The sequence below is a fragment of the Micromys minutus genome (assembly GCF_963924665.1).
Source record: "Micromys minutus genome assembly, chromosome: 32".
In the NCBI taxonomy this organism is placed as follows: domain Eukaryota; kingdom Metazoa; phylum Chordata; class Mammalia; order Rodentia; family Muridae; genus Micromys; species Micromys minutus.
In genome coordinates this window covers 12,049,986-12,062,287 of record NC_137967.1, presented here as the reverse complement: position 1 = coordinate 12,062,287, position 12,302 = coordinate 12,049,986, and the positions used below count along the sequence as shown (strand labels likewise).

At 54.8% G+C, this 12,302-nt stretch overlaps 1 protein-coding gene across 1 annotated transcript in view; it reads left to right on the top strand.

The window, feature by feature from the left end:
* The window catches only part of PEPD (peptidase D), a 131,059-nt gene that overhangs the window by 112,471 nt on the left and 6,286 nt on the right, over window positions 1-12,302 (top strand). Inside the window, exon 12 of the mRNA XM_080909157.1 lies at window positions 6,203-6,351. Within this exon, the coding sequence (XP_080765283.1) occupies window positions 6,203-6,351 (149 nt within the window). The remainder of the gene's footprint in view (window positions 1-6,202; window positions 6,352-12,302) is intronic.

Genomic DNA, 12,302 nt, shown 5'->3' with positions numbered 1-12,302 from the left:
CAAGTACCCGGATTATAGGCACACACTACTGTGCCTGCTCATGTAAACCTTAGGTGGAGCTGAGAGTCAGCCGAGGCCATTTAGCTGTGGGCCACATTCGTCACACGTGAGGTCTAGGTGCTGCCCAGGCTGGTCTGTGCTGCAGATCAAGTTTGTCAGCCAAGAGCTCCAGGCCATCCCACATCCCAGCCAATGGCTCCCGGGTCCCTTCCTGTTTCTCTAGGCCGGTCTTCATACCCAGCTGCCCTGTGTGGATCCCAGGGAAGGCGTGGAGAGTCAGCTCAGTGCCATGGGGCCTGTACATGGCCTGTGGCTGCTGTCAAGCCTCTCAGGGTTTTCCTGTTGGCTCCCAGAGTACCTTCCAGCTGTGTCCCTGGAGCTCCCCCTGAACCCGCTGGTCAGGTCACCGTCCTACAGGAAGCATCGATTGCATTGTTCTCTTTTTCAAGGCGAGCAGACAGGGCTTGCCTAGTGTGGCAGTCTTGTTGGTTGGTGGGTTGCTGCTTGCAGCTTGTTCATATAAACGATGGTGCTGACAAGATCACAGGAGGCCCTTCCTGCATGGGAGGCCACAGAAGATGTTCCACATTGCATCTAGCTCCAGGGAAGTGGGTGCGAACACATCTGGCCTAGAGAAGCCGGGAAGGAACCATGGCCACTAGTTCTGGGTAAGGAGTGGTCCTCCGATACCCCTAGGAGCCCTCCACAGCTAGCTCAGAGTATGGGGTACCTAAGCCCACAGGCAAAAGCTGCATCTTGGCCAACAGGAAAAGTACCATCTGTGCTTAAACCCACCAGGAAGCAGGGCATCCCAGGGTGACTAGCTCTTGTGCAAGACTCCCACCTGCTTCTCCTGACTCCCGTGCAGGCTCACCCAAAATGGCAGATGATGTCTCCTCAGTGGGGGCTCCTGCTACCCTATAGAATAAGAGGTACCATGCCCCATCTCTAAATCTGTTAAGGCACATGTGCTCTGGCTGATGGCGTACAGCGCTTTCCAGCGCTGGCCAGAAGAGGGCAGTGTAGCCTCAGGACTTGGCCAGGTCTTCTGGGTTGTGGTTCGTTGTGCCGACCTGGGGTGTGGGAGGTGAGCCTATAGTCCACCAAGGGACAGGTCTGTCCTAGCCCTGCACTTAGCAGCATGTTAGCACACACCTTCCCCACCCCTCATCCATCCCTGCTGTAGCCTCTGGCAATGGTACCTGAGGTCACCAAAACCCAGAGAAATGAGGGTAGTTTCATCAAGTTAGTACTTAAGGGCACCCAGAACTGTACCCCTGTCGCTCCGTCTGGGTCACAGCTGGAACCAGAGTGTCATCCAGGCTGTCTGGTGAAGCTCTTGCCATCACAGGCATACCAGTTCTCAGCCCCAGGCCACAGATACCAAGGGCTTCAGCAAGACCCTGCATCTCATGAGCAGAGTCTTGGATGATTGTGCCCATTCTAGCTGTGTGTCAGGCTGCCAACTGTGGCCCCAGGCAGAGTGAATCTGTGCCCGGGGCTCTTCCCCTGCTGCAGAAGGCCTGGAGTAAAGGGGCGTGGTGGGGGGGAATCCAAGCCTTCTCTGTGCCTAGTATTCCAGTAGACGTTAGAGGATAACATCCACTCCAATCCCATCCCCAGCCTTATTTCCAAAGGGATGCATGGTGACCACTAGGGGGCCCCTCCCAGAGCTTTCCTAGGGGAAGATAAAAATCTTTGAACTTTGGGTGAGAGAGTTCTGCAAACACAAGGACCTGACTGTCTAGATGAGTTGGCGGAGGCCTTCAGTGTCCCATCCCAGAAGACCGTTAGCCTTCAGACGAGGGCTCATATTTGCAAATATGCCTTCTGGCCATAAGCGGAGGCCCTTCTCACATGCTTTCTGTCCCTTCTGCTTACTTTTGTCACTGTTCTGTGGCCTCACCCACTCCATTGACGTCACAACCCATGGTTTAAAAAGCGCTAGTCTAGACAGTGCTCACAGACATCACAAGACACTGGTCACCCAAAAAAGTGAAATGAAGCATGTGCTATTTGCGTGATAATGACTGCTCCTCCTCCTTCCCCTTCTCCCCTCCCCCCTCCCCCCACTGCAGCTACTGCCCTGGTGCCCAGGCCCACAGCACTGAGGCACTGAGGCAGGCAGCAGCTGAGTGCCTGCCTCTGGTCTAGGCCACAGTATGGTGCTCTCCTCGGGACTTGGCTCTGCGTCTCTGTGACATCTTAGAGGGCACCGGTTCTCTGCAGACATGGGAGGACCCCAGCATGGGACTATTCTCATTAGAGTCTATACTGGAGATTGGGAGACAGGGATATGGCATGAAGGAACATCCCTGCCTACCTAGTCCCTGAGGAGTATCTGGCCCAGGGGCTCTATAGGAAGAGGTTCCCTCCATGGGTCCACCTGTGACCGAGGAGGATACTGGAGGGATGGCGCTGCTGCTGCTGCTGACCATCTCTGAGGGCTGCCATACACAGAGGCCTGGAGGGGAACTTGGGTGGGCAGATGACCTGTGAACTGCAGAGGCAGGTGTCCACTGTGGCCAGCCTGGGGCACATGCACTGCTGCAGAGACAAAGTGACCAGTCACCTTCCTTTCTATCCCCTGCTGAGGACTGGGCAGATGAGCATTTATTTTATGCTGTTCAGAACCCCACCTCTCTCCCTCCAGCCTGGGATGCAGACTAGGGAGTCTGCACAAAGCAAGCGTGCTTAACACACGTGCATGTAAGATGTCAAGTCTTGGGTGAGAAGCAGCTGAGTGTGTGCTGTACACTAAGATTAAAATAAAGCTACAAGCCGAGTACAAAGTGGCCCTTGTATAAACATTGCCGAGTTTCCCTTGGAGCCCTTCTGCCTGTGGGCTGGCTGGTCCGTGCACAGGGCCTAAGGGAGTTAAGAAGGACCTGAACAGGGTCTGGGTGGGCCACTGGTGGCAGGTAGCCCAGGCCTGGAGCTGCCCCATGAAAAGCCAGCAGAAGACAGGACCGCTCATTCTAGCCAGAACCACAGCCACACACATGTGGGGGAAGAGACGCCAGCACATTGCTTGAAGACATGTCATCTCCCAGATGTCTCAGATTATCACAGATCCACTCGACTAGTGATGGAGGTGTCCCTGGTGGGTGTCCCTACACAGCCAGGAAGGGGAAATCTCACATTCGCCACTGAGCCAAGAGTGACCGAATTCTCTATCATAGTTCTACATGAACAGGGCGGGCACAGAGAGGGAACACTGGAAGGGGGTGATTTATAAAAGTGATGGCTTTCTTCCCTGGGTTCCAAATGGCCTGAATTGGAATCACTTATGCATGGAAAAGCACTGAGGGAGGATTTTAAAACAATAAACAACAACAGAAAAAAAAAAAGGCAGAAAATATGGGGAACTGAGAACACAAAAATAGACTCAAGCCCGTGCCCAAGCGTCGCCGGGCAGGACGGAGCTGGCTGGCTGGGTATGCACTTCCTTCTCCAGAAAGTGGATAAATTTAACAAACAAACAAAAAAAAAAAAAAAACAAAAACTGAAGTCTTTAGAAGCTGGAGGAGAAACCTGGCTTGCTGAAGACATCAGACCCCAGCCATCTTACCTCTGTTCTACGGAGGGTTTGGGGAGCTCGGTTCAGTCTGCCGTGCCCCAGAGAATCTTGTTTGTCCCATTCTAGATGACTCTAGCATTTCGTGTCATCTTGTCAGCTTCCTGGTTTTTAAAAATAGCTCATTTCTGTTTTTCCTTTAGACCAGCACCGGTAGACTCTCCTTCCCCAGAGGCGATTGCAGGTCACCCTTTCTGTGGCGCCTCCCAGGAATGAGTGTCCCCACGTGCCTGGCCCTGTCCTGGCCACTCGGGCCGTTTATTCTCAGATGCACTGAATCCATCAAACCGTGAAGCATCGTCTTCCTTACTGACTCCAGAAGGCCCACATGAAAGTGTTCGTTCCTCCAGCAACATGAGGCTGGGAAACCATGTATCTCTGCCACCCGCTCTGCCCCAAGAGCCCTTAATGTCCCCCACATCAAAGATGGGGAAAATGAGGTCCCAAAGGCTGACTGGCCAAGTCAACATAAGGTAACGAGATGTTTACCTTCCTCAACTGAGGGCTTGGCTAGGTCTGTGTTCACAGGCTGCCGTGTGAGGCGTCACTGTGCCTGTTCTGAGGATGAACAAACCCTGCCACAGGAGTAAAGCTGCAGGCAGTTTCTGGCCCTAAGGGCCACAGTGCACCCCTGGAAGCAGATGCCTGGGTGTGTCTCCAGTGCCTCATGTTTCTTGGCCCTCTTGTTGGGTGGGCCCTCCTGAAGTGAGGCCCAGGTCCCTTGAATCTACACTGTACAGGGTCCACCCTAGAGACTTTGACCCACGCCAACGTTAAAGTCATGCTGTGGGGGGGGGGGGTGAGGGGGGATGGCTCCCCTGGAGTCACCTGAGATATCTATGTGTCGCCTTTCGTACTGTTGACCCTGTTTATGGTGTTTTGCAACCAGAAGAGTCGGGAGATTAAAAAGTGCCTCGTTGAGGACTTTGGAGTCCAGTATGGTGTCCAAGCATATTGAGCTTTAAATATGCAGCAGGCATGCCGTCTGGCAAGCCGTGGGGGTAGAATCCATGCTCTACATCCAGGGCAAGGGGCCCGCCCTGTGCCCTTGCCCTGTCTCTCTATGCTAGCGCACAGGCAGCTTCTGGAATGCTGTGGTTGCTGTTAGAGTGGAATTTGGGTGAGAGGCTCCCATAAAGGAAGCCAGATATGTCTGGGCTCAGCCTGGCCAGCATGTGTGTGGCTACCGATGGGTAGAGCCATCAGCACCAGCATCACCACACCGAGCAGAGCTGGCTTCCACCGATGCAGGAAGACTGGGCCAGTTTCATTGGGACTAATGTCATGAGCCTCCTGCGAGCACTAAAGAAGAATGGGTTGGGAAGGGACACCCTGTGTGTACACCCTTTTCCCTTGGTCACTCTGGCATTCTGAGGTGACCCTTGCCAAGGGACACTGATCCATGTCCTGAAAGCCAGGCCTGGACCCAGAGGCCTTCTTTTGTCCCAGATGCTGCACTGAGCAGGATTCTGTGTCCACAGTGCTGAGCCCCTTGGCCTGTTAGGTGAGCTCTGCTGTACCAGGAGCTGTCGCATGGTATTCAGAGTGGTCTCTCCATTGTCCTCACCCAGCAGGCCTGGCTGTTTTCCACCATTGTCCAGCCTCCAATGGCTCTCAGGGCCTCTGAGCCTCCTCTTCCTCTCCTGCAAGATCTGTCATCTCAGCCTGCACAGCCACCAACCTGGGGATCGTGGGGAAGCACCCTCTATCCACGCCCCAGGAAAGCACTGCTAACTAGGGGGCTATTCCGTGCCCCTCTCTCGGTGCTGGTGAGATGTGTGTCCTACCTGAGCAGGGGAAGCAGGCAGTAGAGCGGAGCCAGAGGCACCAACCACTTGTGGTTCTTCCCAAGCTGTGTGACAAATAGGGCAACTGTACCCTGGGCACAACCAAGGTGCCCACCTTGAGAGTCTCTAGACAAGCTCATATGGAAAGCAGTTGGCATGTGTGGATTTGCAGACCTAGCCATCTCTCTGCGCGTCATCCTGCTCCTCTGAATGGGTCCCCATAGCTAAGGCTGCTAAGGCTACGCTTCTTCCTTAGCTCTCCATGGACAGGCTGAGCCAGTGCTGCCTTACCCTTTCCCTCGCCCTCCTCTTCCCATCTTTCTTTCCTTCTGTGGTTCTGGAGGCTGAGCCTAGGATCTCACATGTGCTAGGCTAGCACAATCTACTAAGTAGCATCTCCCGTGTTCTTTCTACTTTTTCCTGAGATTGGGGGGGAGGGTCTCACAAACTCACTCTATAGCCCAGGCTGATCTTGAAGTTGTTTCCCCCACCCCCTGCCTAGAACTTGCTCTGTAGACTAGGCTGGCTGTGAACTTGGGGATCTGCCTGCTTCTGCCTCCTGGGTGCTGGGATTAAAGTCGTGAGCCATTATCCCCAGCTCAGTCTTAAAAGTTTCAGTCCTCCTGCCTCTACCTCTCAAGTCACCGAGGGGAATGGCCTGCACCGCTGGGTCTAGCTCCTTACACCGCTCCCTTCTGGAAAGGAACATTCTACGTCAGTGACCTCAGCTCCCTGCTGAAGCCAGTCCCCAGCAGAGAGCATGAAGGGGGTTTGGGGATTGGCACCTCTGAACATCTGCCCTCCCCCGCCCCTGCCTCACAATGCCCTGTCCCCACAGCCTGTTCGACATGGGCGGCGAGTACTATTGCTTCGCTTCTGACATCACCTGCTCCTTCCCTGCCAATGGCAAGTTCACAGAGGACCAGAAGGCCATCTATGAAGCAGTGCTGAGAAGCTGCAGAACTGTCATGAGCACTATGAAGCCAGGTGAGGGCAGGAGAGCCTGCTGAGGACCTGGGGGGGGGGGACATACTCCAACTGACAGACACCCGCAGATCCTAAAGTCTGCGTCTGTTCCACATGCTTGGCCAGTTAGATTCCAGGTGATGTGACGTCCCCAGAGCACCCTAAGAACACAACAGGGCTGACCACCAGCCAGGAAGAGGGCTGGATCTGGAAGTTCAACCCCTCGTGACCCCATGTCTGATCCAATCACATCTCTATACACATCCCTCCACCCACACTGGTCATCGGAACATCAACACGTCCCCTGCCTTATCCCAAAACAGAGTCCACGTGAGGACAGGACAGGCCAGCTTTGGATAGTGGCATCTGGTTGAACTCCAGAGGAAGCTCTAACCTCACTCAGAGGCCACAACCTTGAGTCATGAACTCCTACCCTGTGGCATCTCACTGCATGGCAGTTCTCTGTAAAGGAAACAATGACACCAGCTTTATAGCCTTCCTTCTGGGACCTTCAGGTCCTCCTGGTTCTAGTTCAACAGCTAGTCATTGCTACCCAATGAATCTACCTTCCTCCCCAGCCCACAGTGTTGAGTTGTGGGGTCAGGTACCCACAGTATTGAGCTGCAATTCTGGCACTGGCTATTTCAACCTGCCTCACCTAGTATAGCACCACGGAGGCTGCCTTGTCTAAGTACCTCAGACTAAAGGGGAGCACTTAGGACTATGTATCGCTCTGCTGGGTTCTCACTTTGAGCCCACCCTGTGTACGTCCTAAATACAGCTTTTGGGTGCCAATCACCCCCCCAGGCCAGACCCTCTAGGACACATGGCTACTGGACATTACCTAAAAGTCTGTTTGCTGCAGCCAGGTCCATCTGGCCATGGGACAGCTTGCCCCGTCTGTCTCCCACCACCCCAGGTATAGATGTCCCACTGAAGCATTGGCCTCTTCCGTCTTTGCCTATAAGCAGCGGGGTTAGGTAGTTGGGTGGTCACAGGCCCAGAGACGTAAAGTGGCCTGCCCTGGCCATCCAGACCCCGGCTTCCTTCTACATGAGGACCCGTGAGGGCTAAAGGTGGAAACTTGTGGTGCTAACTCAAGGTATTGTGCTACCCAAAGCCTGCATCCCTGCCCACACCTCCTCTCAGAGAAGCAGCTGGCTCTGTGACAGTCCAGACCTCCGGGTAGGGGGACCCCACACATCTCACCAACACACTGGGGCCCACGGCACCCAGAACGCAAACCCAGTAGAAGGGCTGGCTGGCTGGCCGCAGCCCAGTAGCATGCTGGCTACAAGCTGGGCTTTAGCCCTGTGCTTTCCTTGTACCCCAACTGGCAGGGTAGCTTCCCATCCTACTACAGAGGTCACTCTAGGGCAGGCTCTGCCAGCTCTGGTCCCAAGCACCCACACCCTTCTGATGGGCCAGGGAGCTGGCTGCAGCCAGCCAGCCAGCCAGCCCTTCTGTGATCTGGGGGTTGTAAAAGCTTCATGTCTGTGGTGCGCCACGGGAGGCCTGAATGCTGGATGTTCATAGTATCTCTAAGGACTCCAGTGGCCAGACTTGCACATCTCCATGATGCCCTGATTTAAAAAAAAAAAAGAAAAAGAGAGAGAGAAAAGAAAAGAAAAGAAGATGATCTTGCTCCCCAGGACTGTAAAAGTCCCAGGATGTGGTGTGACATCCACAGCTTGCACCAGAACTTGGTGATTCAGCATTTGGCTAAATAGCCCCCTGTGGTCCCATTTCCCATTGTTGGAATGGTTTACATTGTGATCTCAGGGCCCTCAATGTCAGTCATTTTCAGAGGAGCCATGTTGAGAGCAGCCCTTCAGTGTGGGCTAGCCTTACGAGCTGCCGTCAGAGGCCAGGAGCTGCAAGGATTTGTACTGGGGGGACAGCACCGGAGCAGGAGCAGGAGCCAACCGTCCCTGCCCCACACCCTCACTCAGCATGCAGGACCAGAGCTTGACAGACGGATGAGTCCAGGACAGAAAGTCAATATGCCCTAAAAGGAAGACAAGGAAATCTGAAGCAGAGCCTTATGGGGGCAGCAGGACTGACTGCTCACCTGGGCTGAAGGCAAGGCAGCTAGAATAACAGTCCTGTCTCTCAGGATTAGATAGGGCAGTGCTGGGGCACAGGAAGTGTGGCCCTCACAGCCCCTTGACTCAGTCCAAAAGCCTGGGTTCTCCGTTGTGCTAAGGAACCTTAGAGGGACCTAGAACTGGTCCCCTCTGTCCCTTTTAAAACTGAAGCGGGGGTTGGCTACCCGAGCGGTACAGTCTTCTGTCTTTCCGCCATTTTTGCTCACTATTTAAGTGGTCAGTATGTCAGAGGGTATTGTTTTGGCTGAGAAGGTGGGATAGAATGTTGTCTCCCATGATGTGTAGCTACTCCCACTCCACCGAGGACTGGGCAGAGCCCCTAGGATGAGTGCCGGGGTCTGACACTAACCTCAGGCTACTCTCTGCAGAGTAGTTGTTACAGGGGTTGAGCTGGCAGTGGGCCTGTTACATCAAGTGGCATCTTCCTTCAGACTCCTGCGGGCAGCAGTGAAATGAGGGTGTTGGGCCAGAAAAGGCTGTTCCCACTAGTCAGAGCAGAGCCTGCTGTGTAACAGCCCCAAGGCAAACCTGAGCCCAGCCCCCCTCGTGTCATGATGAAGCAGTGGTTATCATGGGAGCATGGAGCAGGCCCTTCAGACCCTCCACACAGGAGGGAAGGGCACAGAATTGTCTGTCACAGTGGAGGCTGGAGGAGGGCTATGGCAGGAGCAGCAGTGTCTCCATCTGTTCACCCAGGATGGCACCAAGCTTCCATCGCTCTAAGCTACTGAGTCTCCACTACTGCAAAGCCTGTTGGCACTGGCTGTCACCACATTAGTGGCTTGGCAAGCTCAGCATGCTCCAGTTGTCCAGAAAGTGGCCAGGCTTACAGAGCCAGGCCCCACTTGCACTCAGGGAAGCCTTGGGCTGGATACCTACACCTACTTGGTCACCTTTCCTCGTTATGCAGACGACTTGGGGCAGTCACTAGGCTAGATCATCCAGACTCAGCTCCTATGGAGACCACGAGGCAGAGCCATCCTAAAGACCCACTGGTGTCAATGCTGGGCTATTGTAGGCACAGAGCTGGCCTTGGAGAGCTCATGCTGGTGGCTTGATGAGTCCTTGTGGGAAGGTAGAAAAAAACCCCAGCTGTTCTCATAGATAATGACACTCCGAGGGTCTAGAAAGGGCAAAGACTTTCTGGTCACATAGTGTAAGCCTGGCGTGGAGAGCACAATGTCCTGTGTCATGGAGGGCTGCTCAGCAGATGGGGACAGATCGCCTCACCATAGTGGTGAGTCGGCAGTGGCTAAGTCAGCCCCCTGCCCATCTCAGTGGAATTGCCCCTGGTTTGTGGGTTCAGCTCCTGAGCCAAGACAAACGCCCTGCTGAGACTGCCCGGCTGCTTCCTGAAACCTTCCCAGGAAGAATAAACAAGGACAGGCAGGAAATCACACAACGACGCCCAGGGGAAAGGCAGGAACGAGAATGATCAGAACACACATGGACCAGCAGCTGCAGCCCCAGGGGATTGAAGAATGCAGGCCCTGGCTCCTTGTCCTGAGCCAGGAGGAGGAGGAGCAGGCTCTGTCACTCAGAGTGGGGTGAGCTTCCATAGGAGGTCACTGGGAAGTCTGCGGGAGTGGGGGCAGGTTGGGCAGGCCACTCCAGCGCCTGGGCGAACACAGTTCATCCTGGCTGTGTGGACTCTAAGTGCCGAGTGACTCTGGGGCCTTCAGGGCCAGCAGCTCAAGCCGCTGCAGTGCAGACTGCCCACGTTGAGATTAAAGGTGTGAGCCCCGATACCCAGCTGGGTCTTGAAGTTCCAAGCCTGTCAAGCATTGTTGCAAGGCACTTCCCAAGACCCACTGTTTCTCCTTATCCTGTGCAGAATCTGTCCCACATATCACCCCTCTTGAGCTGCTGTTGGTGAGAGCTGCTGCCGTCCTAAATGTGTGAACTGTGGTGTGTGTGTGTGTGTGTGTGTGTGTGTGTGTGTGTGTGTACAGGTGATGAGGTGGAGTAGAGAGGAGCACAGGGCAGTGTCCACAACAGCTGACTCCATGTCCTCTGTTGACCAATGTATGGGAAGAGGGACTGGCTCCCTCCTACCTGGACAGGCAAGATGAAGTGGCTATCTTTCCTGTTGTCCCTTGTCCTTAGAGGTGGTGAGGAATATGGAGATTGTGCCATTAGTGGTACAGGGACCTCATGTTACCCTATGGTGCCCCTTGCAGGGGCCAGGCCTGGAAGGACCGCCTGGGGTCCATTGTGCACCGCTCACACTGGTTGCAGGATGGAGAGCAAGCTCCCTGCTCCCTCTGCCTGGCTCCAGGCACTTGTATGTGTGCTCTCGGACTAGAGGCAAGGGCTTCAGGAAGTGTGCAGATGGCTCCGCCTCCGCTTCATCAGCAGCATCAAGGCGCCTGCAGCCTGGACACATGCTGCTTCCTGCCCCTCTAAAGGGTGAATGAGTCCCCAAGGTCCTGAAGTAGACACTGCAGGGTGGGCCGGGTTAGAGGCCCTGGGCCTGATGCCAGCTTGGCCTGCCATGCAGCTAGCTCACTGTAACTCCCAGGGCCTGCCCTGAGACCTGGGCTTTATGCCTTTGCTCCCACACCACACAGGCCTGGCTCCCACATCAACCATCTCGTGAGGGCCATTGTCCACATATGAAGTGAGCTCTTTGTCTGACCAAGTAGCCTGGGGGCTGGCGAGGGAGATCTGCTGCCTTCCTGGCTTGGCTTGGGAGCCCCCAAGGGCTGTCAAACTCTGGGCAGGAAGCCTGGGGCTGTGATGGATGCTGCTGAAGCTCTTAGAAGCCTCCCTGGCTCCAGCAGCAGGCTCCAGGCCCACTGGAGTGCTAGTAAGGGAAGCCAGGTAGAGCAGGGGGCCAGCAGAGAAATCCTGAAGCCTGGGCACAGGAACCATCTCTCTGAGCTCCATCATTATTCACCTCTAGGCTACTTTTCCCACCCTGTGCTCTGATGTCAGGAGTGGGGTGCAGGTCACTTACGAATTCAGGACTGTGTGTTTCCAGCTGGTAAAAAACCACGGGGAAGGCTAGTGTTTCGCTTACTCTTCATACTTAGGAAGTGCCAAGCACAGCAAGGCTAGAACCCTACCCTCTCAGGACCAGGCTTTGCAGCCCTGCTGGGCTATCAAAGGTCAGGAAGGGATAATCAGAGAGGGCTTCCTGGAGAAAGTCTCGACCAGAGGCCCAAGATGAGGAATAGGAGCTTGAAGATGCGTCTCAGCCACTGGGCCTGCAGATGGGAAGTACACACAAAGATAGGTAAGACCCAAGGGGCGATACAAGTTTGTCTGTTGATACCCTGGTTTAGCTGCTCCCCCAGGAGTAGGGAGCAAGATGCTGCTACCATGGCCCACCAGTCTCCCCATGCCTCTGAGCAGTACCCAGGGATGGTGCTGTTTCTAGAGAGCCAGGGTGAGATTTAGCACTAACGGGATGAGGTAGGAAAGCATTGCATCCGTAAAGAGTTCTATGTCCAGAGCGGGCTTGCTGGAATCCAGGGATGCCCCCAGGACCTGGGCCTTCAAGGTGCCTATAGGCTACACCTTGGTGGAAGGAGACCAGGAGTGGTTTGTGCCCGGCTGCAGTCTTGCCGGAGGAAGGAAACCTTCACACACTTCAGGGGCCCTGCCCTAGCCATGGGTGTCATAACTACCACCCGTGCCAAATGCTGAGGCCAAGTTGCTGGAGGTTTAATCACTGTCACAACCTAACCACACACAAGCACAAAGAAAGCTCCCACTTACAGCCAAGAGAGCTGTGCTTAGCATCTGAGGATGCGCAAGCAAGGAAAATGGAGGCCCAGGGCCCAGGCCCTATGTCTGGGCAAATGCCAACACCCCCCGGTCCCTGAGGAGCCACCATGAAGCATGGGGTCTACCTGATGC